Source organism: Trachemys scripta, chromosome 18, assembly GCF_013100865.1.
Source record: "Trachemys scripta elegans isolate TJP31775 chromosome 18, CAS_Tse_1.0, whole genome shotgun sequence".
In the NCBI taxonomy this organism is placed as follows: Eukaryota; Metazoa; Chordata; order Testudines; family Emydidae; genus Trachemys; species Trachemys scripta.
In genome coordinates this window covers 4,639,636-4,667,023 of record NC_048315.1, presented here as the reverse complement: position 1 = coordinate 4,667,023, position 27,388 = coordinate 4,639,636, and the positions used below count along the sequence as shown (strand labels likewise).

The 27,388-nt window shown below is 42.2% G+C and overlaps 1 protein-coding gene across 4 annotated transcripts; it reads right to left on the bottom strand.

Moving 5' to 3' along the window:
• Positions 1 to 1,080: 1,080 nt before the first annotated feature.
• On the bottom strand, positions 1,081 to 24,524 carry RAD51C (RAD51 paralog C). 4 transcript variants are annotated; one of them, XM_034752267.1, is made up of 10 exons: positions 24,346 to 24,524; positions 21,949 to 22,207; positions 21,504 to 21,670; positions 20,703 to 20,836; positions 17,972 to 18,103; positions 14,668 to 14,734; positions 10,976 to 11,036; positions 7,669 to 7,729; positions 4,299 to 4,430; positions 1,081 to 4,092 (listed from the first exon to the last, which is right to left on the bottom strand). In XM_034752267.1, exons 1-9 carry the CDS (start codon positions 24,461 to 24,463, stop codon positions 4,326 to 4,328), a joined length of 1,104 nt encoding a protein of 367 aa, XP_034608158.1. In that variant the 5' UTR covers positions 24,464 to 24,524; the 3' UTR covers positions 1,081 to 4,092; positions 4,299 to 4,325. The 4 variants fall into 4 exon arrangements, 3 of the variants coding, with proteins under 3 accessions (XP_034608158.1, XP_034608160.1, XP_034608159.1); XR_004643382.1 differs by lacking the exons at positions 1,081 to 4,092; positions 14,668 to 14,734 and having other exon boundaries at positions 4,349 to 4,430; XM_034752268.1 differs by lacking the exons at positions 1,081 to 4,092; positions 4,299 to 4,430; positions 7,669 to 7,729 and adding an exon at positions 9,229 to 9,452.
• Between the last annotated feature and the right edge of the window lie 2,864 nt (positions 24,525 to 27,388).

Here is a 27,388-nt window from a genome sequence, read left to right as displayed (position 1 = left end):
AATGACTAATCTCATCTGACATGATTTTTTTTTTTCCCCAGCACCTCTCTCACTCAATGTCCACATGTTGTTTAGAGTCAAAAACTTGAACCTCTCCCTCGGGATGACTTTAACAAAGAGATCACCAAAAAGAGAAAGTTTAGCTCAAACCTTCTCCCCGGGCTTGGCTGCCTATTGGGTTCCTATGTGTTGATTGGTCAGCCCTAACCCTAGAACATCTGTCTTTACAGCACCACTCCCACTTTCCTCATAGCTGTATGGGGCAATAAGATACTTGGCTCAGCGAGTCAGCACAGCAGAACCCACTTTCCAGCAGCATCAACACTTTCTTATAGCATGAGAGCCAGATAAAAAAACATTTTAGGGTAAGAGGATTCAGCTGAGGAATGAGCATCCAGAGTCTGACCATCTGCAGGGCATGCTGCAAACTTTTTATAAAGCTTTCCAGCCATAACGAGCTTCCAGTATTCACTGCCAAAGAAAAAATACTTTAAATTCACCAATAAGTGAGCTGGTTTCACATTTTAGATTTTTTTTCCCCACTTTGGCACTCTATTCCAAATTTTGACCTCAGCAGGGACAGGAGTTTTGCCATTGACTTAAATGGAGGCACATTTGGTCTCAACTTGAACCCTGACTCCACATCTAGTCAAAGCTATTCCACCCCCATGCATTTTAAGTTTATTCTTCTTGGAAACTAACTGGTTTCCCAGTGATTCTTAATGAAAAAAAGCTGTTTTCAAAGTAGAGAACACTTAGAGTCAGGAGGAAATACATTGTTAATTTTCTCTTCCTAGAATAAAGAATTTCAAAGCAGCATTCTGCTGCTAGGTGAGGCACATCAGTCACCATGTTTTCTTACTGCCAAACCCTGTGATAGAGATTGGAATTTTGTTATGGTAACACAATAGCTCCTCACACCAGAGGCAAGTTTAATGTGGTAGTGCCAAACTGAATAATAGTAAGCTCAGCCCCATCTTTACAGTTCCTGCATTTAGAGATGACTGGCATTCAAGCAACAAACCAAACAAGCTGATATTTTTGTTTTATTCAATGCTGCAAACTTGGCTGGTTAGTATCTTAATTTGTGCAATCATAAAATTCCCTCTTCACTTTTTTTTTTTTAATCACACCGCTGCTTTGAAGTAATATACAAAGTGCAACAAAGGATTCCAGCCTCAAAAAAACATAACCAGAGAGTTAATTGGTGAGACAATGGACAAATTTTTCTCACTTACACAAGTGTATATCTGGAGTAGCTCAATGGACTCCAGCAGAGTTTCTCATGCAGAGGAGTATTGAATCAGGCCCACTACATCTACTTTTATCTCAGCCATTAGAGCCTTCTCTCTAGGGCTAGCCTATACCAGGCATTTTCACTAGTGTAGCTATAACAGTGTAACTGTCCCAGTGGAAGTCATACACCAGTGTGGTTTACTCCAGAAATCTCTCTTCCCCTCCCTTCTCCCACCCCCCCAAAAAAAGGCAACAACCCAAAACAGTGGAAGCTACTCACAAGACCACATTGCCTTGAGGGGGTGTTCTGACTTCTGTTAGCCACTAAATTATTATATCCGACACCTTTTAGAACAGTGCAAAAATTCATCGGTTATGAAAACAAAAATGTATTCCTTTAAGCTATCCTTATGTAATATGCACTTTCTAAAAAAAAATTAATCTGGTTGACACCAGAAGCTATATTTTCTTGCATAAAGCTAATGTTCTGAACACTTCTACACCAAACAGGTCTCCCTTGATATTTAGGCAACAAAACAATATAAAAATACATATTAGTGTAAATACATATTCTTGTAAAATCAGAGGGAGTGTATTTAATTATTAGAGGAACAGATTGGGAGTCAGGAGGCTTGAGTTCTATTCCCAGCGATGCTAGTTAAACTGTGTGACTTTAGACAATTTAATCTTTCTACCTCTCAACTTTCCCGTCTGAAAATGGGGATGAAATGACTCACCTAGGAGTTCAGAAAGACCAGGTGGGTGAGGTAATATCTTATATTGGATCAACTTCAGTTAGTGAGCGAGACTAGCTTTCAAGCTTACACAGAACTTTTCTCTAGGTCATGGAAATGTACTCAGAGTCTCACACCTAAATACAAGGTGGAATACATTGTTTAGGAGTTGTAAGGCTTAACTGACATTTGTAATTGACTGAGATCTTTAGATGAAAAATGCTATGGATGATGTGATCCAGTGGCTACTGTACTGCATTAAGAGTTAGGAGACCTACCTTCTATCCCAACTCTGCAACTGATCTGCAGTGTGACCTTGTGCAAGTCACTTTACCTCTCTGTGCTTATGTTTCCCCGGTACGCTTTGTTTGTCTTATCTATTTAGATGGTAAGCTCTTCAGAGGAAGAACTATTCTATGTACAATGCCTAGCATAATGGAACCCTGGTCTCAGATGCGGTCTCCAAGTGCTACTGTAATAACTAATAAAAATAAGTAATCTGAATTTAGCATTAAATATGAGAGATCTTTAAATACTCCCCTTGAAGATAGAGAAATTGTTGCACACTTTAAACTAGAATAAGGTAAATTAACTGAAACAGAGAAGACTTTTTTCATAAATATCCTTACAGAGTAGCAACCATCAGTATCTACATCAGTAGTAATCCAGCGCTTTTAAAAATGGTGCTACAAGACCCTTATTCAATGCAGTTTTCCATGTGGCTAAGCAGGCATGCGCACTGTGTCAGACTCCCCCTTCTCTAGCACTGCAAGACGTAGGAAGCTATTATTCCCAAATGAAGCATTTGGTTGCTGACATCAGATGCGGTAGAATCCTTTTGTTTGCCTGTGTCTCCTGCATTGCAATGTTTGTCTGAGTCACAAGCCTCGCCGTCTTTCTTCCTCTGCAACATAGCTCTCCCTGATTCATGGATTTTTAATTTTGACAATACCTGATTCTCATGATGGCACCTGAATATTTTTCCCCTCAGTATTGTATTATGCAAATTACATCTAAACACTATAATGATCCAGAAATCACTGTCACTCTTTTTCAGCATTTTAAATAAAGAAGGAGGTTTTGTGACTCACATTCAGCACTGAATTTTGTTTCAAAGCAAAGTCAATTTTAGGATGAATTACTAAATTAAAAATTATAGCTACTGACTCCCACAACTTGAATCTCCTATTTAGGCTGCTGGCTAGGTTTCCCCAGCAATCAAGTTAGCAAGTTCTGTGCTTCAAGGGTGTCAAGTAATACATACATACTCTCCTTGTGGTAAATATTTGTTTTTGTATTTAAACCTTATAAAATGCATCCAGATATTCTGGTAACCAGCAAACCCCCTCCCCGCCCCCCCATGTTCTTGCAATAATTAATATTTTGAATTGCCATTCAGTTAGTCAAGGTTTATTTTCTGTGAGAGAGACCAGATCTTTGCTGCATTGACAGTGGGTACATGTATGTTCTTCCCTTCGGTTTAGATTTTGGAGCTGCTAGTACACTGCTGTCTTTTAAGAAACACATTTCTCTTCTCTAAATTAAATTAGGACTACACACAAAACATGCCCTAGTGATTAGGATCACCATACTAAATCCTTTATTAGAAGAAAGACAGAACAGAGGCTGAAGACTATCCAGCCATATAGATTAGACCTCAAATGTTTCCCATTCACCAAGATTGGGTTTTATCCTGTACAACAATTCCTATGTCCTTCTGCTCCAGTATGCTGTCTCGGACCATGGCCAGTAACAAATGCTTCAGCTATTAGAAAGCTTTGATTGGTCTCCAACATGGACATCACAGTAGTTAAGGGCTAAAGCCCTGATTTAGCACAGCACTTAAACACATTCTTATCTTTAAGCAGGTGCTTCAGTTCCATTGACAGAGGCCCTTATCCTGCAGCTTGTTCCATATGGACAGACCACTGTATGGAGCCCTATTGAAGTTCAGCTGCACACAGAAGCGAATGCACGATCAAGACTTTGTCATCTGATGTACTGAATCGGATCCCATTGTTCCATGGAGCAAGTGTTTCTCTCTCTCTCTCTCTCTCTCTCTCTTGTGCTCAGACATACAAGTAGCAGCTATAATATTCTTCAACTAAAGAAGCTGAAGCCCCTGGTTGTAGAAAACATTTCTTAGTAAAGCCAAATTAGGTCATAAAAATAAACATTTTTAATGGCACTGCCATTATGTAAACTTGGATATTCTGGGTTTAATATTAAAGTAATTTGGGACACAGCAGTTTTGGTTTAAAATAGTCTCTCAGGCTCCCCTGGATGTTGAACCAATGTTTATAGTACAAACATTTTCATACGTAACACCTTTGTTGAAGTTTATCCTTTGTATCACTATTGTTTGTCCCCTTCTATCCGTGGCCGTTTTCGAGGGTTAATTTCAACTTCTGCTGGGGTCTGGCTTGGAGGTGGAGGATGCACATCCCGGAAGCCATGAGGCTGTAAGATACAAACAAACCCAACAACAGTAGTGGACCTGACTGTGATCTCAATTAAAGTGGTGAGAATCAAGAGTAACTCGAAGTTAATGGAGTGACACTGGTGCAACCCAACATCAGAATCAGGTCAGAAAAATGTCATTTATTTTAGAAAAGTTGTTTAAAGTGTTCCTAATCCAGGCTAAGATCAGAATTATAAGGAAGTTCTTCCACCTACAGGCCAACTAAAAGTAAAATGAGAAGAGAGAGCTTATAAAGATATTTTCCTATCCCCAATCAGGCCATCATTTTCCTTGTGTCACTAATCACCATTATGGCTATGGAGCACTGCTACTTTGTAAATTAACTTACACTGCCTATTGAACGCCAAATCCTTTGCTTCTTACTCAAGCAAAACTCCCTCAAAAGTGAGAGACAAGCCCTGAAGGATTCAGTGCTAGAATCACACTTGCACTCAAAAACGGGAACTTTTAAACCCCAGGACAAAAGTTGGGGTTTTTTTAAATCTGAAAATTGCAAGACACCACATTGTTACAGAAAAGCATGTCTGAATCGGTCTTATCAAATTGCTCAGATCATCACTGCAGGAACAAGAGCGCTTGTGGCCAACAACTGTGATTTATGGGGCATGCTGGGATGTACCTCATCTGCCAAAACCCAAATGTGGGTTAGAATGTGGAAGTGACCAAAGACAGACACAGGAAAAAAAATTGAGATCTTATAGTGAGGATTAATTTGTTTAGCATCAGTGGCAGTTGCTTTAGAATTAGCTCATGGTTCAGAATTTCTGGATTTAAAAAGTTTACAAATAATAAAGGTCCAGAAAATGAATTTTGTTAAGTGTGTGTCCTATTTCAGACACATGTATGTGAGGAAAAGGGATATTATACACTATGACGTGGGAGGCCTGGATTTGGCTCTCTATCCTCCTGTCTCCAGACTGACAATGCTATGCAGGAAGCATCTCATGCTGATCTCTCCAGATAGTTAAGGGTCAGTGCTGACTCTCTCACAGTTGTTCTCTGATGGAGGGATTGTGACTACAATACAGGGCCTTGGAGAAGGAAAGGGGCTAATCAGGAGAAAAAATTGCTGCCAGGATCCTGAATGCTCAGGGAGACACATGGAGAAGCAGAGAGCATTTCTGAAGAATTGACATTTCAGGTTGGTGCAGTGTGAAAAATCAGGTAGAATTACTATCAAGTATGTGACTTTTATAAAAGGCCAGTGGGTCCTATGCGCAAGACCAATTCAATCCATGAAACAAAGCCAGTAAAAAGGTTTTGACTGAACTCCAATCTCTATAGATTCTTGTGTATTTCTAAATGTCTCACCTCATACAGTTTACTGGGACTTTATTTTTTAAAAATAAAATTAAAAAGGAACAAATAATAAGAGATCCCACAAGGGCAGAACTTGTACCATCCCATCCATCTGCTATTTTAAGCATCTCAAGTGTTCTTCTAAACTGTATAATGGGGAATCTTAAAGTTTAGTGTTTCACTGCTGCTTGCATCTAATCTCTGCCATTTACCCTCCGCATAAAGATTGACCTATAGCCAAGAATTCATTTAGTCTAACACACTAGGCTCCTAGGTGAAGCATTCCACTAGTTATGTAAGCAGTGGCATGACAAAGTATGAAGTGCTTGGATACCTTGTGCATGTGCTGAAGGCACTTGGCTTTCAGCCTCGTGCTTTTCAGTCATCAGAGAAGAGCTATCATTCTTGTATAGCTTCATGAAGTATGCTCGTACTTTTAGACAGAGATAATGTGGCCCCACTGAGTTATTCTTTAATTTATCTCTATTTTACAGACAGGAGAATCACTAAGGATAGTTAACGTTATAAACCAGTTAAAAGGGAGTCCTGGAGACCTGAAGCTCTTGTGTTCATAGAACTTAAACAATCACTGGTCACTCAAAATTACAGATTTTGTGTCAGTCTCCCATTGCTAAATTACAAAGTGACAAAATCTGGGAAAGTTAAGTGAAATGTCATGCTGAAATTCATAACACTTAGCACTTAATGCTGAACATGTAAAGCACACTAATTAATGAATCCTCAAAACCCCTCTGCGACAGCTAAGTATTATCCCCATTTTACAAGTGGAAAAACTGTGGGACAGAGATGTGAACTGACTTGCCAATAACCTGGAGGGGTGTCATTGTCCAGATCAGAACCAGGAGTCCCTAGTTACTAGCCTGTGCCTCAGACCACACCCTTTTGCCTGTCTGTTTACAGGCATGGAAGTGCCTATAACAGCGTTTCTCAACGACCAGTCTGTGGACCGGCACTGATCCCTGAGATCTCACTGACACGATTTAAGGAAGGCAGCAAGACGGTCCCTGGTATCAAAAAGGTTGAGAAACTGTGGCCTATAAGACCAGCTTTTTGTATCTTGGTGTAGATATGTTCGATCATATATTTTGCAGCATTGAATGTCTAACTACTAAGATGATATTTAAGAATAGGTACATAGGATGTCGACCACCAAACCTGAATTTAATGGAAGAATTAGATACAGAATTTATCACTCATGGAATTTATCTATCCTTTGAAATCTATGCTGAAGAAGTTCAACAAGACTAAAGGACAAACCTGGATAATCTAAAATTTCAACCAATCTTTGATAACCGTGCACTCAAGAGAGCCACATTTTCAGATTGTATGGAGGGATGGAGTGGAATTGGTTTATTTTACAAAATAAATCTAACAGGAAAAGGCACCTAGAAATATGACTAGAGGATTAAGATATGTTTTAAATGACATTTTTTTTCTCCCAAGGTTTGTAAATGAAATGAACAAAATCTTTGATTTCTGTTCACTATGAAAACCTCAGATATTATGGACACCATTAAAAATCTGCAAGAAATGCTATGGCAACATGTTACCATGAGCACCTGTGACAAACAATTATTACATGTAGCTACCTAAATGATAACTGAAGAGATGAGTTTGGAGTTCATTTAATCTGAACAGAAAGATAATAATATTACTTTGTACCTATATAGTGCTTTGGATCTGTACATCTACTAGCACTTCATAAAGGCGAATATCACAATATGTAATTTGTCACTCAGCATTGTATGAACGTGGCTATCTCCAGTATTGTCTTGCACTCAGTGTTCTAAAGGAACAAATTGTGCACTCAGAGCTGTAGACACACCTTCTGCAAGCTTCCTTTTGGATAAACCCCGCCTCCCATCACTGAATCTTCACCCCAAAATGAATACTAACTGTAATATGGAAAGGTATGGTCGACTCCTTCTGACTCGGTGATTTGTACAATGTTGCCAACCTGGTCAAACAAAACAGGTTTTGTTAGTATTAGCAAATATACCCTGCTAAAAGATTTAGCAATGTTTCACAGCGCAATATAAAGCAAACTTTAGGCTTTTAGGGTCAGATTTTCAAAAGAGCATCACATTCAACAGCTCCCATTTAGGTATCTAAAATAAAACAACTACATTTTCAAGAGTTTCAGCAGTGTTCTCAATGGGAATTCTGGGTGCACAGCACATTGTCTATTTAGATTGTGAACTCTTTAGGGCGGAGACTTGCTTCCTTACTCATATGTACATGAGGTGCTGTTGGCCCTACGCAGATAATAATGGAAGTGTTTCACTTCGGAAAGACATTGAGTACAATTCTACTCTACTCCATTAAGCAATAGATTTGGCCTTGAGAAACAGCTGACAGACAGGTTTAACTGTATCTAGTACGTTCCAACAAGCTGGGAAACAAGCAAGGAGTTTTTCCCCAGATGTTTCTCAGGTTTATACATAAAATGTAGTGGCTAGGGCATTGGATTAGGACACAGGAGACCTTTATTCTATTCCTAGCCATACCACTAACCTATGCAACTTTGGGCATATCGCTTACTCCTGTGCCTGTTTCCCTTCTCCACTCTTTGTCATTCTTGTCTATTTAGACTGTAAGCTCTCTGCGGCAGTAATTATCTCTGTACTGTGTTAGTACAGTGCCTAGCACAATGGAGCCCCAATCTTGGCTGGGGCCACTACGTACCACTGTAATACCAAAAAAATAACAACTAGAAAATATCTGAACAGCAAGAGATTTTGTCCCACCAGCCCTGTGAATGCATACCTCCCTAAAGCATATACGCTCCCTTGAGAAACATAAGGAAAAAGTTCTGCCTTGCAACAATTTGTCACCTTCCAAACTGTGATACCCTGCCAAGGATCCTGTTAATTATTTTTAGGGTTTTTTTTTGTTTTTCTCCCTTAGGTGCCATTCTATTAGAGAGCACGTAATTACAGCCTGAGGAAGAGTGCCACTTCATATTAGCTATATAGGGAATTCCTTAGAACATTTAAGTGTGGGTTGTACTTTACAAAATAGCCTAAATCTCAAGCAGCATAAGCCATGTTTTTATGGCACTCAGTTGGAGTTCTGCTAGCTGCCTCTGAGTCAACTGGGTCTGTTCTCACAGCAACAAACCCCACTGTAATTAAGCACTGAAATTTCCATTGCTGGCAGGGTGGAGAGAGAGGCAGGTATCATGTTTAACCAAAGCATAATGGACAAGGCAGGAAGACACTAACAGTCACATGAGCTCCACAATAACAGCTACAGAAACAAGGATTGTTAGCTATATCTGGATCATTTACAGATACAACAGAATTTGTTTATTGCTGTTTGTTGCATGTCTAAAATAGTCAATAGCACTCAAAACTGTAGCAGCTTTGCAGGTCACTCATAAGGAGAGTCATGCCATATATAAAGGTAAAGAAGAACATTGTTCTATGCATATTGACCTGCTTTCTCTATCTGCTAAATATACCTCAATCGTTCCAGTGGGTTCATGAAGGAGGCAGGCCTCACAGTCAAAATGTCACTGCAAACTTTATTTTCAGTGAGTGTTTATGATTAAGAACTTTTGTTCCATCTGGAGTCCACATGCTGATGCGGCTTCCCTCTTCCTAAGGGGCTTTTTGGCTGATCAGGGATGTCAAGTTAACTCCAAAACAAACAGCCTGGTGTAATCACTCCATGTCTCTCTCAAATGCAGAAAGAAGGAAAAAAAAAAAAAAAAAAAAATCACAGCTCTCTCTCCACAGTTTAAAAAAACAACAACAAAATCCCAACAGCTGGTCTAGTTTGTTCATTGTTTGCAGAGGATTAGGGAGTAGAAGGGAGGTTTTATGCTGCCATAGTTATATCTACACACTGATATTATGTGCAAGACAAAGTCAAGCAAGCAGATAACAGAAGTGGGCTAGGAATATATAGGAAGGAAGGAAAAAAGAAGTGGTGGCGGGGGAAGTCACACTGCAGACAGAAAGATAAAGTCGAACTGCTTCCTTGGGGGGGGGGGGGGGGGGGAGTCACCCTCTTTGTTTTGAGCCCTGAAGGTTCCCCTTCAATTTCCCACCATCTGTCATGAGGCAAACTAAAGGGAGCTCTTCAAAAAGGAAAGGGGTGCTTCAGTTTTTAGTACGGAGATCCTGCTTTGGGAGGCAGAATGGTCCAATGGATGGGGCCAGGGATTGGGAGGCAGAAGATCTTATTCTTAATTAGTTTTATTACTGTAATGCTGAGTTATGGACCAGGACCCCATTGTGCTAAGTCAGTGGTTCTCAAAGTGTGGGTCAGGACCCCAAAGTGGGTCACAAACCCATTTTAATGGGGTTGCCAGGGCTGGCGTTAGACTTGCTGGGGCCCAAGGCCAAAGCCCAAACCCCACCACCCGGGGCCAAAGCCTGAGCCGTACCACCCAGGCTTTGGCTTTGGCCCCCGCACCTGGGGCAGTGGGGCTTAGGTGGGCTCAGGCCTCAGTCCCCCTTCCTGGGGTCATGTAGTAATTTTTGTTGTCAGAAGGGGATCATAGTGCAATAAAGTTTGAGAACCCCTATGCTAACACACCGGCTTGCCCAAAATCACACAAAACTTCTTTGTGCGTCAGTTTCCCCACCTGCAAAGTTTGTCCTGTTTTTTTAAAAAATACAGGTACTCTACTCCTGTCGGCCCCCCCCACTGGCGTGATCCCACCCTGCTGGTGTCACACACCGCCCCCCACCATGCATTTCAGATAATATGACATCTGCCATGTGGCGTGATCTCACACATACCATGCGTGAGGTCAAAAGAGCTTAGAAGTGCAAGAACACTGTTTTCACCCCACTATCTTATTTAGTGAAGCTTTTTGAGGTGTATGGATGAAGAGAGCTGTAAATGCCAAGTACAGTTTTTTATTATCCACCAGTCTCCAAATTGCTCTTGAAGCTGATGCCACCAGACTGATATTTTGATGCTACATGACATCCTGTCAAAGACATAGTGTAGTGCTGCAGCATGCTAATCACATGGGGAGGGAGGAGTTTGTCAGAAAGGTGACCACCCTACTGGCAGGCTGACCTAGTAACCGTTGTAGTAGGGCCCTACCAGCCCAGAGAATGGGAGACCAAGACCTGAAATCAAACTCAGATCCCACTTGGCCGCTGGGTTCAACCTGAACTAGATTCTCAAATGGAAGATGCAGTAGGCACACTTTGTAAATTTACTAGCCTGTACTTTCACTTACCTCTGTTTGTTGTCCCAGTGGAAGATTAAACGGATGGTAGCAGCATGTCCCCAGCTTTCCCCTAAGAGAGATTAAAAAAAAAAAAATCCCACATGCTGCTTTATTGTCTCCTACAATGCATTAGCATCAATACATTTAAACAGCAAATAAAAAAAGTCATTCATCCACAAAGATGATTGAACACAAACAAAAGTGATATGACTCAATACCCCCAGAAATAAGGATTCCTTAATTATTTTACCAATTTGTAAGGTCAAGGAATAAAATCTACTCCCCTGGATTTTTGTGTGTGTGATTTTAAGATTGAAGAAATACCTTTATATTCAGAAAAAGGTTTTATATACATTTAGCAAGAGGACAGACACCAGTGATAGCATGAAAGTATGACTAAGAGGAGCCTTCCCATCTTTAGAGAAAAAAGTATAGTGGTTATATGGCTGCATCTAAATTTAAGGCAGTTATAATCTGGCTCTCAATTCTATTTGTAAACGCACAAACTTTGCTATTTTCCTCCCAAAATCTTGGATCATAAGAAGGGAATATTATGACCATTAAAGTGTTTAAGACTGTTATGCTAAATCCTCCATTTCTGAGAGCCCTCCTCTGACTTATTCAAGAAGTAGAGTAGAATGCTCAGAAACTTGAGAAATTGGGGCAATTGCCCCATTTCAAGGGAAGTAATCCCATTATTTCTGTTCACATCTAACTATGAGCTGAAGTGTGAATCAATTTATAGATAGTACTAGCAGATGTCTTTCTTTGTATGTTCCAGGAGACATTCTGTAGTCAGAAGATGGATTGGATTTTAAAGCAGTCATCCAGTTAAGTACTGCTAGCATACCCTATTCATCCAAACACAACCCCATAACTGCTGAGTTGAGTCAGTATATTTGTCGGTCTCTGACCTGTAACCAGTCCCATCCCATCACATCTTCATTACTGCACACAGAGGGGGGAAGCAATAGAACTCTGATAAAAGATCCTCAAATTAAATTGCTTAATACACCTAGGCCTTCAAGGCAACTTGCCAGGCCCCATTCCATCATGCTAAAGCAAGATTTAAGGTTGTGTTTCTTGGACATGGTTCTCAACTGGAGGTCAGAACATGAGTTTTACAAATGGGTGCAATTTCCATTTTAACAACATTTCCATGCACATTTAATTAAAAAAATGACAAAATGAGATGCTTCTGAGTTAAACTGGCTGCAGATTAATATTGGACCTAATGGATAAGTATACCACATAAAAATGTCTAGGGACACCCATCTTAGCTCTCAGCAGTAGGAAAGAAAGCAGCCCCCTTCCCAGAAAGCTCCTGACTTAATACCTTCCAGCATCTGGGTTTATTCATAATTTAGGGCTTCCCTTCCACTAGGAAACCGAACAACACTTTAGGGATTAAAGCTCTTGTGAACTCTTAAGAGAGATTTTTCTAGGGCCTACTAATCAATGAAACAACATTCAGTGGGGGAGACAGAAGACAGACAACCAGAGGCAGTAGGGCTGAAAATCGCTGACTTGGATACAAATAGATTAGATGCTAACAAGCCATCATTCTTTGGCTGTAATCAACATTTGAGGAACAAGTTTACTTTAGCCTCATTATGAGACCATTGCCATAGATGTACCATCTACACAGTGGTTCTCAACTAGGGGTACATGTATCCCTAGGGGTACGCAGATGTCTTCCAGAGGGTACATCAACTCATCTAAATATTTGCCGAGTTTTACAACAGGCTACATAAGAAGCACTAGCAAAGGCAGTACGAACTAAAATTTCATACAATTACTTGTTTATACTGCTCTAATATACTATACACTGAAATATAAGTACAATGTTTATATTCCAATTGATATATTATTATTATATGGTAACAATGAGAAAGTAAACAGTTTTTCAGTAACAGCATGCTGTGACACTTTCCTATTTTTACATCTGATTTTGTAAGCAAGTAGTTTTAAGTCAAACTCCCGAAAGGGGTACAGTACTCTGAAAAGGTTGAGAACCACTGATCTAGAGGGCCTTCAGATCACTCTCCTAATTCTCCAATGCAACACTTAAAATAGGTGGATCTCCAGAGTAAATACAAAATCAAATTGCACACAGCCTTGTGCCACTTCAGAATCCTCAGCCTCTGAGCTGCAGTTGCTTAACATTGAAATGTGGCTGAGCAGAGGTCCTTAGCCTGAATATTTCACCAGCTGAGGACAAACCTTCACTGTAGCAGGAGATGCAATTTAGTTTAACAAATCTATATAGCTGCACACATATTTTGGGCAGCGTCACATACAGTTTATGTCTTCTGCAATGGGGAGGCTATGTCAAAAAATCCTTAATTTCAAAACTGTGCACAAGACAGTTTGTGACACCTTGGGAATATCACCTAAATGGACTTCTTTCACATTCTTCACTGTCCTATGACCCAGTAAACAGAGCAGTTTTCCCAAACACTGGGTGTTAAACAAGGTTAAATCTATTAGCTTTAATTCATTTTGAAGCAAGAAAGGCTGCCAAAAATAATGAATACAGCTGAGAGCAGGAGGTAAAGACGACAAAGGGTCAGATACTGAAAGCAAGGTCTTTATCTGCATGCACAGTTCAAAATCCAATGTTGTCCAAGGAGATGCCTTGTATTTGTTCATTTTATCTTACTTCTGTGCCAAACGATTCAAGGGCTGAACATTCATTGGGAACATCTTTCCCTCCCGCCTCCCCCCCCCTCAAATAATCAAGACAATCATTACTTGATTCACAGAAGGTGAAGCTGTATGCAGAGAATGTTTCCCTGTTTAATTACAACATTAAATATATTTACAACATAAACCAAGAAAGAGGAAATTTAAAGCTTAATTAGGCCAAATCTCCATCCTTCAGGCAAACTGTTCCAGTCTGCCCTGCAAACACAGTAGACAGTCCCATACAAATTACTCTTGTGTATCTTTACTGTGCTTATAGGATAAATCAAAGCAGAGTGCCCCACACAGAATCTCCCCACCTCTTCATGATTACACAATGACAGGTTATCTGATAGTTCCAATGCGTGCACCAAATCTGAAACACTTTTGGAAACTATTAATGAGTACAGTTTCAAAGGTTTACTTTGCCACTGTGTTTGAATATATTTAGGGGTGTGGATGGGAAGTTCTCAGGCAATTGTAGGGGAAGAAAATGAAAGCATGGTGGGGCCATTACCCCTTATGTCTTTGTGGGACATGCTGCAAGACATTAGCTTCAGATTCTGGAAACTAGCTACTGTACCCATTTAATAAAGCAGCGAATCTATACTATTTTCCCTCAAGAAGCAATTCAGTCAAATTTAGGAGTCCTAACAAAGGCTCAAACTAGTAACATTCCCAATCTGCAACTTAAAAGGTTACAAAACATCGCTTTCAAAACAGAATTGTTAAAAATTAAATCCTTTTTTAGGCTGGGATCTCAGATGCCATATTTGATTGTAGGATTAGTTTTAATAGCAGCAACTGAGGCCTGTAGTGAAAACAATATAGCTTGTTGTATTTCAGGTCTCTCCATCAGCAGCACTAAGTCATCACAGGTTCAGGTAATTTTACTGCCAATACTCAGCATTTTCCTGCAGCCACAGAAATTACAGCCAACATTTTCAGGTTTTTGTTCACGAAAAACAAACATTCAAAGGATAATATCATTTTCAACTTGCTGGCTAAACACCTACCTAAAGCAGGTACCAACATGGACTGACTTTGTCCAATCCTTGTTGTCATTTGATTTGTCAAAACTACCTAAAGGGGAATGGGGGCGGGGGGGAAGAGAGAAGGAAAAAATAAAAATACAGGGAAACTGTCATGTAAGAAAAGAAAAAAAAAAATGATTTTCCAAGTCTGCATCAAGAAAAGCTATATTAATAATCTAATGCTGCCATTATTACTCAAGCAAGACTCCCACTGACTGCAATGGGACTTTTGCACAGTAAAGAGAGGCTGGGAACATTTACGGTATCATTATCCAGAGCAGATTAGTAGAACTCTGCAAAAATATTTTCAGTCTGCTAAGGAGAGGGGGGTTGCTCTCATTCAGGACTGTAGCTCTAAAGCTAAACCTTCTCATCCTAGATGCTCAAACATCTTACAAGCTAGTACGTTACACAGACATCTAAACAGTAGTTAACACAAATTCTATTATTCACATACATAGGCCCTCTGGCAAAGGGGTAGACATCATCCAATGTGCCATAAATGTACACAGTGATGTACAAAGTGAGCATGTGCTCTGCAATTAGCAGAATCCCTGCAGCTTCTAGTCTAAAAATGCGCAAGTAGGTACAATACAAAGCAATACGCAAGAGAACAGACAGAGTGGGGGAGTGTTTTTACAGCATGAATCTTCGTAGGCGGCTCACAGACAGTCTAGATTAGATTCCTGGTAGAATGGAGGTAGTGGTGGGGAAGAGATAAAAAAGGAGCAAGAGAGGTAACAGCTGACTTGGTACACTAGATTTGGTAATTTTGCAGATTTTCTTCATTGTAATATTCATTTCAGTTTACTGGGGAAAAAAAAAAACAAAAACACAGCACCTATCCCAAACCCAAGGTCTTTCAGTGTTTGGTTTTATTACTGCTGTACAATTCTTGCCTAACTAGTTAATTCATTAGACGATTTCCTATACATTGTGATTTATCATTTCATATCAAGGAAAGAGACCTATATGATGAAAGCTATTCTCTTTCAAGTTCACAAGACAACTAATGTATGGACTGGATGGGAATAAAGAGAAATGTGTACAAAATACAGTTACAGAATACATATATCCCCTGGTACCTACACATGAAGGAAAGCCCTTCATAATTCATGTGTGTGGCTTACTGTCACCAGCAGGCACACATGTATTACACTGGCAGAATGCAGTTATGCGGTTTTCCTCCCTGTAGTTATCTAAGGAAACACGGGGGAGGATTTATTTTTAGCAGTACAGACAAAAGCCAATTGCATGACAGCAGTCTGGATGACAGGGAATCAAGTCACCTGGCAATTGTGTGGACAAGCACCATTTTGAGACTGTGGAAGCTTTAATTCCTGAACAATGCTTCTCTGTGTTGTAAGATCTCAAAAAACACCCCTATATTTAGCTGTAGCTCCTGAGTGCCATCTGCTGGCTAGTTGGCTGCACATTTGCAGACTTTCATACTGGGGTAAATGATGCAGAAACAATTTACAGGCAGGAAACTATGGGTTTCCATGGATGCCAGAGCAATGAGCCAAACCACAGCAAAGAAAGTGGTTTTCCTCCCTTGATGTGGTCCTTTCATGAAAACAGTAGTTATTTCTAAACTAACAGACCCAATCTAAGACAATTTAAGGATTCCTAGTTTATTTAAATGTGTGCACACATGTGGGGAGAAGAAGCTGAAGACACAAGCTCTAGCTCTCCTTTTTCTAGATGTTTTTAATAAGAGAAGCTACCAGTGACAAAAGGCCAGTTCAACTGGGCAGAATTAAACATCTGTGAAAAGAACTTCACTTTAAGTGGTGTTTCACTGTAACATAAAACAGATGCCATGGGAAAACATTCCCTCTTGACCTTACTGATGATGGTGGTAGACTCTCTTCTGCACCCACTCCATCTCTACAAGGCATATGCACCTCTTCGGTCCCCTCAGATGGAGAGGGCGTGGTCAACTTTGTGTGTCTTTGCCCCTTCCTTCCACAGGTTAGTAGCAATTTCTCTTCTACTGTTCAGCCAGAGCAGAGGAGAGGGGAGATGATAATCCCCGCGGAAAGACAGTAATAGTCCTCTCACTAGCAAGCACAGTGAAAACCAGTTGTAGCAAAGTGAAACTTCACTGTAAGCAGAGAGCATAAGAAAGGAAAGTCCACTGAAACACCATGGAACTTCCACTCCACTACCAGCGGGTTTTATTGTATCTGCTATCATATTTAAAATTCCTACCCCAACCAAGAGGCACGAAGAAAGAAAGTATAAAATAATATAGGCTTCTACAGATTGGTATTTGATCACTTAACTAAGTAGATTCATAAGATACTTGTCAGGTCAATTTTACTTGTGTAGCCAAGTCCAAGAGAAAGACTATCTAATTGTCCACCCTTTGCTTCGTGTCCTTGCCAATAAGCAGAATCTGCTGTAGAAATCTCTCAGATGCCAGCAAAAAGTTGCCATTATCCAGTTGTTGCTAATTAGCGGAAGGCAGCTTTGCAGGGCTGCAGTCAGGGAAGGCACCACTGGAATGTGTTTTCCCTGACTGCAGCCCCACAAACATGACTGCGGGCAGAGCAGCAGTGGGGAGGGGAGCTGCAGCCCAGATACTGGGGCTTTCTATGGTGTGTGGAGATGCTAGGGGCTCAAGGAGCTCCAGGGTGCTCTTTCTGCCCTCTCTGGTGCTTGGGGCTCAGCATGTCCCAGCACTTCCTTCGCTGGGAGCAGCCCCCCAGCAGGGCACAGCTCAGGGAGAGGTACTGTGCAGCTATGCCATCTGGGCTGCAGCCCTCCCCACCCTGTTATTGCTCTGCCCACAACCTCCCCTCCCAGCCCAGAGCTCCTGTGCGGGTTCTTTGCACAGGATAGGTTAGCAGAGCTGCAGCCCCACAAGGAAGCTCTAGGACATGCTGAGCACTGGCCGCAGGCAGATTTGCAGGGTTGCAGCCAGGGAAAGCATGAACCAGCACAGCCTTCCCTGGCTGCAGCCTCACAAACTTGCCTGCAGCTGGGGGCTTTCTTCCAAAAAACCATGATGAATAAGCGGTATACCACTGCTAATATCCAATTCCATTAATATTAAAGTTAATGGTACAGGATTGGTTTCCAGCAAAATGTTGCTATTAACAGGTGGTTGTTAATATCCAGCTACTGTATCTGCTAACAGGCAAACACAAGTTTCAGTTGCGTGCCTGCAGTTTTATTTTGCTGTTTTCAGGCCTAGATAACCGCATTAGTAGAGTCCTGTTGTGTACTTTGCATATTGTAAAACTGCATCTCCTTTGACGCAACTCACACCCAAACTCACAGCTAATTTATGACCATTTGCTATGCTGATCAACTGTTGTGCTAAGCCATTCAGAAGCCGCGTTCGCAGTGAGAGGTCCTCAAAGTCATGCCGAAAAGGAAAGGCAATTCCATCCACAATAACCAATCGGACCTAAACATAGAAAGCAAAAAAAAAAAAAAAAAAAAAAAAAAAAAAAAAAAAAAAAAAAAAAAAAAAAAAAAAAAAAAAAAAAAAAAAAAAAAAAAAAAAAAAAAAAAAAAAAAAAAAAAAAAAAAAAAAAAAAAAAAAAAAAAAAAAAAAANAAAAAAAAAAAAAAAAAAAAAAAAAAAAAAAAAAAAAAAAAAAAAAATGGTGTTAAGCTTGTATTCTATAAACTAGTGATGACATCCAACAGAATATTTCAAGTGTATCAGAATCTATTTCATATAAAATAATTAAAATCTTCTATTTGCTATCTATATGTGTCCAATAACTAATAATACACTAAGATAAAAAGCTGGACAACATTAGTGGTTGAGAATGGAAACAGGAGAAGAGAAAGTTAAGCATCAGTTACTACTTTTCAGCCTCCTCAACTTTAATTCCTATTATTTTAATTTCAACCTCACAAAAGAACAGGATGAACTTCACTGTTAAGGTAACTGAGGCTGTAAGCAGAGCTCAAGCTTGGAAACATGGATTTTAACAGAAATTTACAGATATACCAGGCACTGCGCTATGGAGTTCAGTGTCTGTCTCCCCTGTAGATGTTTGCTTTGCTGAACAGTTTCTTTTGGAGCATTCATTAGCTAAAACTAGAATACAAACACTGCTATAGGCTCATCACCATCCATAGCAGATGAGGATTTTGATTTATTCCAGCTTCATTTGCAATAGCTGTTATGATGGCCAAAACTGCTTCAAGTATAGGAGGGAGACCTGGTAGTCTTGTATTGTTCAAGTGCCTGGTTGCTAAAACAGCAGAATCATGGGATTCTGCAAGTTCTTGCATTACTGGGCAAGGCAACAGCTTGAAAATTACAATGGGAAAACCTTGTTGTTGTACTATTGATTTAACACATCACTGGAAAATAGCTTTAGGGCTGGAACGTACAATCCTGCAGCAAATGTCACTTTGGGAAATGGCACTGGGAATCCGACAGGAAAGAAGAATTTGAAATGGGAGGTGGAGCTGAAATCATCAGAATTAAAACAAGACCCCCTTGCTTTCTCTCATTTTTCCCCAGGGATTCTCTTTCATAAGATTCTGTCTGGTGCCTCATATTTGGCTATAAAATTCACTCCTGCCCTTACAGGAATGAGCAAATCAGTTTAACAGTACAATAATTCAGTATACTAGAAAGGCAAATTGTATTACCGCATCTACATGCCTATCCGATTAATAGATACTGAGGTATGATGGTAACTTACCAGATTTCTTTCTATTGCATTTGTTACAAAATTAGCAGAATTGTGGGTTTAAGGCACTCAAAATAGACAATAACCTAATCTTGATAACAGTTGCCCTGTCCACACCACGGCTAACCCATTCAAGCTGAAGTTGTTTTAATTCCTATAAATCATAGTCTTCTCTGTAGTGTAGACAGTACCTATGGAGGTAACTTACACTGCTGCCCACCAAGGCTATCTAGAAAAAGGATCCATGTCATTCATAATATAAAATAAAGTTAGGAGCTGTTCTGGAGTTCCCAGGCTGTGTCTTAGCTCTGAGGCTGCTTGGAGGGATTGGGCCACTTTTAACACAAAATGTCACTGCAACTGTCTGTTAGGTCATGTATTAGACTGGAGAAGAAGTCACCAGAGAGTCTTGTAGCTCCCAACCATCAGAATATCAGATTCAAAGCCAAGCATCAATAATCTGCACAAATGGCACAACAGAATAGCAGCCCTTTGCCACTGTGCTAATGAGGCTGTGTGCTCTCCTGGGTAGCCAACACAACAAGGAACCTTTAGTACCTGGCAAAGAGAGGGCAATATCAGAGGCAAGTACAACTAAAACTAAAAAGTTCATCCAAAAAATGGAAAATTAAGTATTAGCTACAACCTGTATCCTGGATAACATTCCTTAACAATAGTCATTTGTACTCTGTTACACGGAGTCACAGAGCAGCTTGTTGGGGAGAGATTTGCCCTGAAGAATCTAAACATCTTGAAAGGAGATGGAGGAAATCTGCATTACAATATTGTTACACTCAGAACCTAGGCAACTTTTCAGCAGTTGTCCACTATACAATTAAGCTGCAGGCTCAAGTTGCTCATAGCAACAGAAAACGTATTGAGAGAGAGAAAAAAGAGTCAGCCTCTGGCTGCCATGATGCTGATAGGTTCTTTTGGTGATGGATGCTGTCCTTGGGGGAGAAAACTGGCACTGTGTCATCCTGGCATCATGTTGATGAAATGCAAACATGACCTAGAGATACATTTTCCAAGGGCACCTGTTGCACTAAGAAAATGTAGTATTTGTGGTGTGGTGCCTCAAGAGTCGTAGCATTAGGATGGAGATTAAGCAGGTTAAAAGGAAGGAAATTATTAGGAAGAGGAAATTGGTAGCAAGAACTGAGAGAGAAAGAAGCACAGATTTTTACATCTGAGGTTAGGCAGCAGTTAAATCTCAGTTCCCAGGCTCATGGTCTGCTTGGAAACTCAGATTGATCAACCTTTTCTCACACCAATGAACAAACCCTCATTGTCTTCAATACAACTCCAAATACGTAAGGTATATTTCAGCTAAGTCTGCAGTAACCCTTACCTTTGAATGCTCTGAAAGGAAGTCTGGGAGGAGGTAGACCTGTGCTAGCAGCTCTGTGTAGTCATGACAACGGAAGTAATAGATATGAGAAAGAATACTTTCAAGGGAGAAAGTCTCCAGGGATTTTTGAAAGTCTGGGGGGGGACAAAAAAAAAAAAAAAAATCTGTGCTCAACACATTATTACTCTCATCATTCCTCCAACCCCTGTCTCCAGCACCTAACAACAAAAACAACATTTGAAAATTTGTAAAAAAAAAGGAAAAGGGAGTTATCGGTCAACAATTAAAAGTGGAAGGAAATTTCCTTTCCATCTGTCTTGAAAGTGGGCAGCACAATCACCTTCTAGAAATTGTATCAGAAGCTGTCTCAGGATATGCACACACATTCACTGAAACCTCCAGAGAAGACTGATGCAAAAATAATAACCAAGTTTAAAAAAAAAAAAAAAAAAAAAAAACACAACAATTTTGTTCAGTAATATAACTGTCAAGCCAGCTGACCAAAATGACATTAGTCAAAATTAACCAGATAATATTTAATGTGTGGGTTCTAACTCATGTGATATAGGTGTCCGCTCAAATCTGTTAAACATCAACAAGTTCTTTGCTCAATGTGGTCCTAAATTCATATGCCAAGGCTGCTGGACCTGACACCTTGACAACTTGTCCTCCTAGCTATCTATATGTAAAATAAACCTTTTAAATGCAATACAACTTGCCTACATGTAATTAGTTTTGCACATACACCAGTATAAGAATGTTAGCCTACCATGCTGAAAGGAACACGGCTTGGTAATATACCTTCTTCCTGATGTGTTTCAGCAATAAGCCGGCAGTGCTGAACACAGGCAGCTGCAATGTCTACCACTCTGTCTACCATAAAGCTTCCCTCTGTATCAATGAAAACTGCTTCTCCAGCAAGCCCCCCAAAACATTCTGGAATCTGCACATCTACTGCCAGCTGCATACTGTCAGAAGAAACAAAAAGAGTTAAAGACAGAACGATAATTAAATAATAATATGTCATTATCTACAATCCTCCACTCCCAATTTATCTCTAAAGTGACAGTTAGTTCTGGTGAGGGGTAAACTGAGCAGGAGATATTACCAGTATCAAGATATTTCTGTAATACACCATGGAATCTGGGGTTGCAGCCATAACAACAAGAATAAAGGACTTTGGCCATAGTTACAATCAGTATTATTAAATCCCTAGTTGCACAGAGGTAATATACAAATAAAATACCATAACTGGGTTTTCCCAACACCTGGTGCTCCACAGATCTCCGTGATTTTTGTTAGTTGCACACCACCTCCCAGAATATCATCTAAAGCTGAACAAAAGGTGATGATGAAGCCTTGCGCCTGTTCTTCTGCCAAGAGTTCTAGTGCTGTGCACTTCCCAACAGCTTCCGGATCACCAGCAGTCTTTGTTGCATTACTGTGACATTCTCTTCTTACAATTTGCAAGGTTTCTAGTGCCTCCTCTTTAGAGATTCCAATTTCTGGAGGGGGGAAAAAAAAAAAAAAAAAAAAGCATGGGACAGTTTATTTTTACAAACAACAGGTCCCAGTATAAATAGAGAAGACCACTTCTGCTGGATTTATAGGCTCTGCAATTAGACCAGTTAAAAAGACTTCCCAAAAAGTATTAATATTTTTGGAGTAATGATGGAAACAGACTACTCATGCTGACCTATTTGTCTCCATCTTTGGAATAAAAACTAGTGGCCTGATTTTTAGAAGTACCAAGAACTCACAACTCCCACTGAAGTCAATGGAAGCTGCAGGCACTCAGCCCCTCTGAAAAAAATCAGATAATAAATTTCTTCTTCCAATCACTTAACACCAGCTTTCTTTAATATTCATTCTCTTTTGGTGATGACAGGATTTTTTTTCAGAAGATAAAGGTTCATATAACGGCCAGAAAAGCAGCTGACTACCGGTTTCTATCCCACTAGAAGCTCATCATACCAACATGACACCACTAATAAGATCCATAGGAGCTGAACCAAACACAAAGAAAGTGACTCCAACAGCAATTAATGTGGTTTGTTCAAGTTCAGGTGGGAGTGTGCATGCCAAAGAAGGGACCTCCAAATGAGAGACCAGAAGTGACCTATGTCATAGATTTGGATGGGACTTGGGAAGACAAATTTCCTGTTGTCATATCATCAGGGACTAATGTAGTCAATTACTGCTCACTTGAAAAACACATCTTCTGGTTAATGGCTTCAGAATCACAGGTAATGAAGTAGTTTTAACTAAATTACAGTGACACCTAGTGGTCATAAGCAGCAAATTAACACAGAAGCATATTCAAGGGCCTAAGACCTATTTCAAATCCAAGTGAAGTTATACACAGTAATGGAACAATGCAAGATACATTATATATATTTATCAGAAATATCAAACTGCCCACCAACTAACAGATATATTTATTTCACTTTGATCTGAGAAATGAGAAAAGATAAAAGCTGAGATACCATATTTCATACATTTATCTTAGTGGATTGGAAGATCTATTCTAGTTCCTTTGTAACCAATTTCACACCCCTTTACTTGGTTTAGAACCTGAGATGTATGGGGGTAACCTGTTACAGTTCTCCTTTCTCAGTGTCTCATTTCCATTTAGTTCTCAGCAAAAGTAGGATCCTCTGTCAAAGAGTCAGATCCTTTTTACTGAGATACAGTATAGGTAAAAATAATTAAACATGGGAAAACGTTTTCCTTTCACTTCTTCAGACTTGCATGAAGACTGGATGAGATAAGACCCTTCTCTCAAAGAGTCCAACCACAGTACTTGAGCACTGCTGAAGTTAAGTACTTTATACACATGAACTAATTAATTCAACTAGTCAGTTGTTAAAACCCCATTCTTACCAGCAAGGTGTTAGCCTGGTTTCCCATGTAGGCGGGGGAGCTCTGTTAATAATCAATGCTCAAAATCACAGTACAGACTGGGAGGAATTGGGGGAGGACATTGAAAGGAGCCCCAAGAAAAGCCCTAAGATAGGGAGGGGAGTGACGGAAGATGAAACCTGGGCTATGGTGTCTGGGGATGGAACAATGAGGGGAATCCCAGCCTATGGTACCTAAGAGAGAACGCTCCCAAGACTAGAAAAGTGGGGAGGTCCCTGTCTAGAGGGGTGCTTGGGGTGGGGGTGGCTCAGGGTGGCACCTGGCCTGTAGAGAAGGGTCTTGGGGAGGAAGAGAATGTGCCTAGGTAGAGGATAAGGAACATAGGTGCTGGAACTAGGGGTGCTGCTGGATTGAAGTGGTTTCCATTATGTACAGGGTTTACAATTTGGCTCTCAGTATAAAAACTGAAACTCATTATAAAAACTGTTCCAGCACCCCAGTAAGGAAGGGGTCTTGGGGAGAGAACGACGGCCAGGGAGTGAGGTTCGGTGGGGCGTAGATGGGGCTTTAGAAGAAGTTACAGAGTGGGTAGACGGTCCGGGTCCGCTGGGAAGGGGCAGTCGGTGCGTGTGCAGGCCTGGCCTGGGAAAGAGGAGGGGCAGAGGGGGTGCGAAGGGGGAAAGCGCCGCCGCTGGGCTAGAGCCTAGCAATTGAGACGCGGGGTCGGGGCCTTGGCGGGGGATAAACCAGACCCCTCCCCCGCTGGGTCCCAGTCCGGTACCTTTGCTGAGCTCGCAGGGCCCGATCTCCAGCAGCTCCTGGGCCGTCTGGAACCCGGCTCCGATGAGCTTAGCCCTGAGGCCTGGGGCTAGGGGAAAGCTGCCCACATCCCGCTGCATGGTCCCCAGGCTGGGCCCAAAGCCTCCAGAGCTCTAGGCCTGGGCTCCGCCCCGGCCCGCCCCCGCCCAGGCCAGTCCCCTCCCACCGACCCGGGATCCCGCCCTGTCTGCGGCCCTACAGCCTTTCCCTCTGCTCGGCCCCCGGCTAGCGACTCCGGCCGGGCAGCCCGGAGCTTCTACAGCCGGGGGAGGGCGCACGGTGCGAGCCAGGAGGCACTCAGCCTGCTGGCTCATACTGGCGCCCCCAGCCTGGGTGTATATAGCGGGTCCCAGGTCAGGTGCCAAGGTTAGGTTGGGCACCCCTGAAAGATGGGCAGCCTTAGGTGCTGCTTGCCCCCAGCCCTCTCCCCCCCCCCCCCCCCCCAGCTTTTGAGACATATCTCTTTCACCCAACCGGTGTTTGTGCTCTGTCCTTTTTAGATAATCATCTCTAGGGGCAAGGGCTGTCTTTGCAGCGCCTAGCAAATCATGGGCACCATTGTAATGAAAATAGTAATCATCTCTCTTTTGTAGCTGGATGTGCAGCAGTGCAGGAAAGAGGTGAGGTGAAGAGCTAAGTTCCTCAGCTCTGGTATAAGCAATGATCAACAAAAAGAACCCCAAACATGTTATTTTTTAAAAAACTATGATTTTTAAGACATTCTTAGAGTGGGTGGACTCATGGTATCACAATGCTTGGGGTTGGAAGTATTGCTTTAGTCACCTATCCTACTTGGACCTACATGTTGGGCCCTGGCACAGCACTCTTATCTACCTCAGATGTGTGTTTCAATCAGCAACAAAATTTGTAGCTGCTTCTGTGAGTGAGAGACTGGCATTTGTAATATTAGTCCAAACTCCATTGTGAGTCAGGGCACATATAGCTGAAAGAGAGACAAATCTTTGCTGGTATAGCAGATTTTAGAGCTTGCTTTATAATCTCTGTGCCCATAGGGCAAGGAAGTGTGATCAGAATACAAGATTTGACAGGCGAATTTTTTCTCCATTTAGTCCTTCATCTTCTAAGAGAGAGATAAGGATAGCCCAGGAATTGCAGGATTTGTCTGAGATATGAGACTACAGTCAAGCAGCTACTTTAATTTGGTTGTGTTTAATTGAGTATAATGTTACAGTTGCCCTCACAGGCTGGGAAGTCCATTTGATCAGGCAGACATTTTAATTTAACCCCGCCATGACTATTGTGAACAGCCAATTACACAGTGGGGACTTGAGGTGACATATCTCCTGGGATCAGGGGTCACAATGGAAAATAAAAGTAGTGGTATGAGAAACCTCTCCTCAGAATAATATCCCAGTCTCGACCCACAGCCCTAATTGAGCTAATTGTTCCTGCTGAAATCTCAACAATGTAGACGTGTAAATTACCATAGGCTTAAAAGTTAACAGCCCCACTGAGATTAATGAGAGCAGCTCATATTTCTTGGTTATTTTTGTATCTCTGCATTCTGATGCAGGCAGTGCTGCATGGTGGGGGGGTACATTTATATAATTATATTTGCAAGCTGGAAGACTAGGAACTTAGTCGGTAGTTCTGCAAACTGATTCCCGAGGCTCCGCTTAATACTTGTATTTCAAAAATGAAAGACCCAGTTTGAAAAATCATGACGCTGCCAGAGAAATGTGGCTAAAATGTACTGCCGCGCCCCACCTCGCTTGGCCCCCCGTTTTGTGCACAGATCATTGTATGTTGTACGTTTCCTGTACACTCGGCATCCTCTTACATGCACGAGGGAAACTTGGCAAGGCGTTCAATGCCTGGTGTCCACCGACCGGGCTAATTACAGCCACCGCTGGCAGGTGGAGGTGGCGTCGTGTTGCCAGACGGGGTGGCTCGTTGTATGTAGTCGGTGCATGTGGCCGCGTGTTGTAGGCATGATGTGCACGTGGCAGAAGTTTGGGTGCATGGCGTAGCCTGTAGCGAGCCTCCGACTGCTCCACTGCCCATCTCGGGGCAGGTTAGTCTCCGCAGAAGAGTGGTCTGGACAAACCGCAGATGAAAGCCCGTGCTGCCCCGCTTCGCACTTCATGACAGGGAGTTGTGGCCCAGAGGAGCCTCCATACCTCCCCCCAACACCCCGCCCTCGGGCAGCTCCTTGGACCCGTGGAGCTTCCACCCCTCAGGAACTGTGTCCTGTGGGGGCCACCGTCCCTCGCCAGTAACGGTCGCCTCCCTCGACGGTTGGCCAGGGCTCCGCCGCCACGAGCTGCCAGGTAGGGACCGAGGTATTTGGGGGGAGGGGGCGGATTGAGAGGGGGTCGGGATGGAGGAGCGAGGCGAAGAGCGGCCTGTAGCGGTCAACGGTTGTGCGGGGGGGGCGTGCCGGGTGTTTGTGGACCTGAAGCCGTGTAGTAGGGCTGAGGGAGACAGGGCTGAGTGCGGGCCCACGTGGTGCGGGGTGGGGTGCGGGGTGGTGGGGTGTAGGGTGAGGGTGCTGAGTGCGGGGCGCTCGAGGTGGAGGGGTGTAGGGCGGGAGTGCTGGGTGTGGGGCCCACGTGGTGGTGGTGTGTAGGGTGAGGGTGCTGAGTGCGGGGCGCACGGGTATGGAGGTGTAGGGTGGGGGTGCTGGATGCGTGGGGGTGGGGTGTAGGGCGGGGGTGCTGAATGCGGGGCGCACAGGGTATTGTGGTGTAGGGTGAGGGTGCTGAGTGCGGGGCGGTCGAGGTGTAGGGCGAGAGTGCTGAGTGCGGGCATGTGGGGGTGTAGGGCGGGGGTGCAGCATGAGGGTGCTGAGTGCGGGGCGCACGGGGTATTGAGGTGTAGGATGGGGGTGCTGAGTGCGGGGCACGCGGGGTGGTGGGGTGTAGGGCGGGAGTGCGGGGCGTGTGGGGGGTGTAGGGCAGAGTGCTGAGTGCGGGGAACGCGGGGTGGGGGGGTGTAGGGCGGGAGTGTTGAGTGCGGGGTGGTGGCGTGTAGGGCGGGAGTGT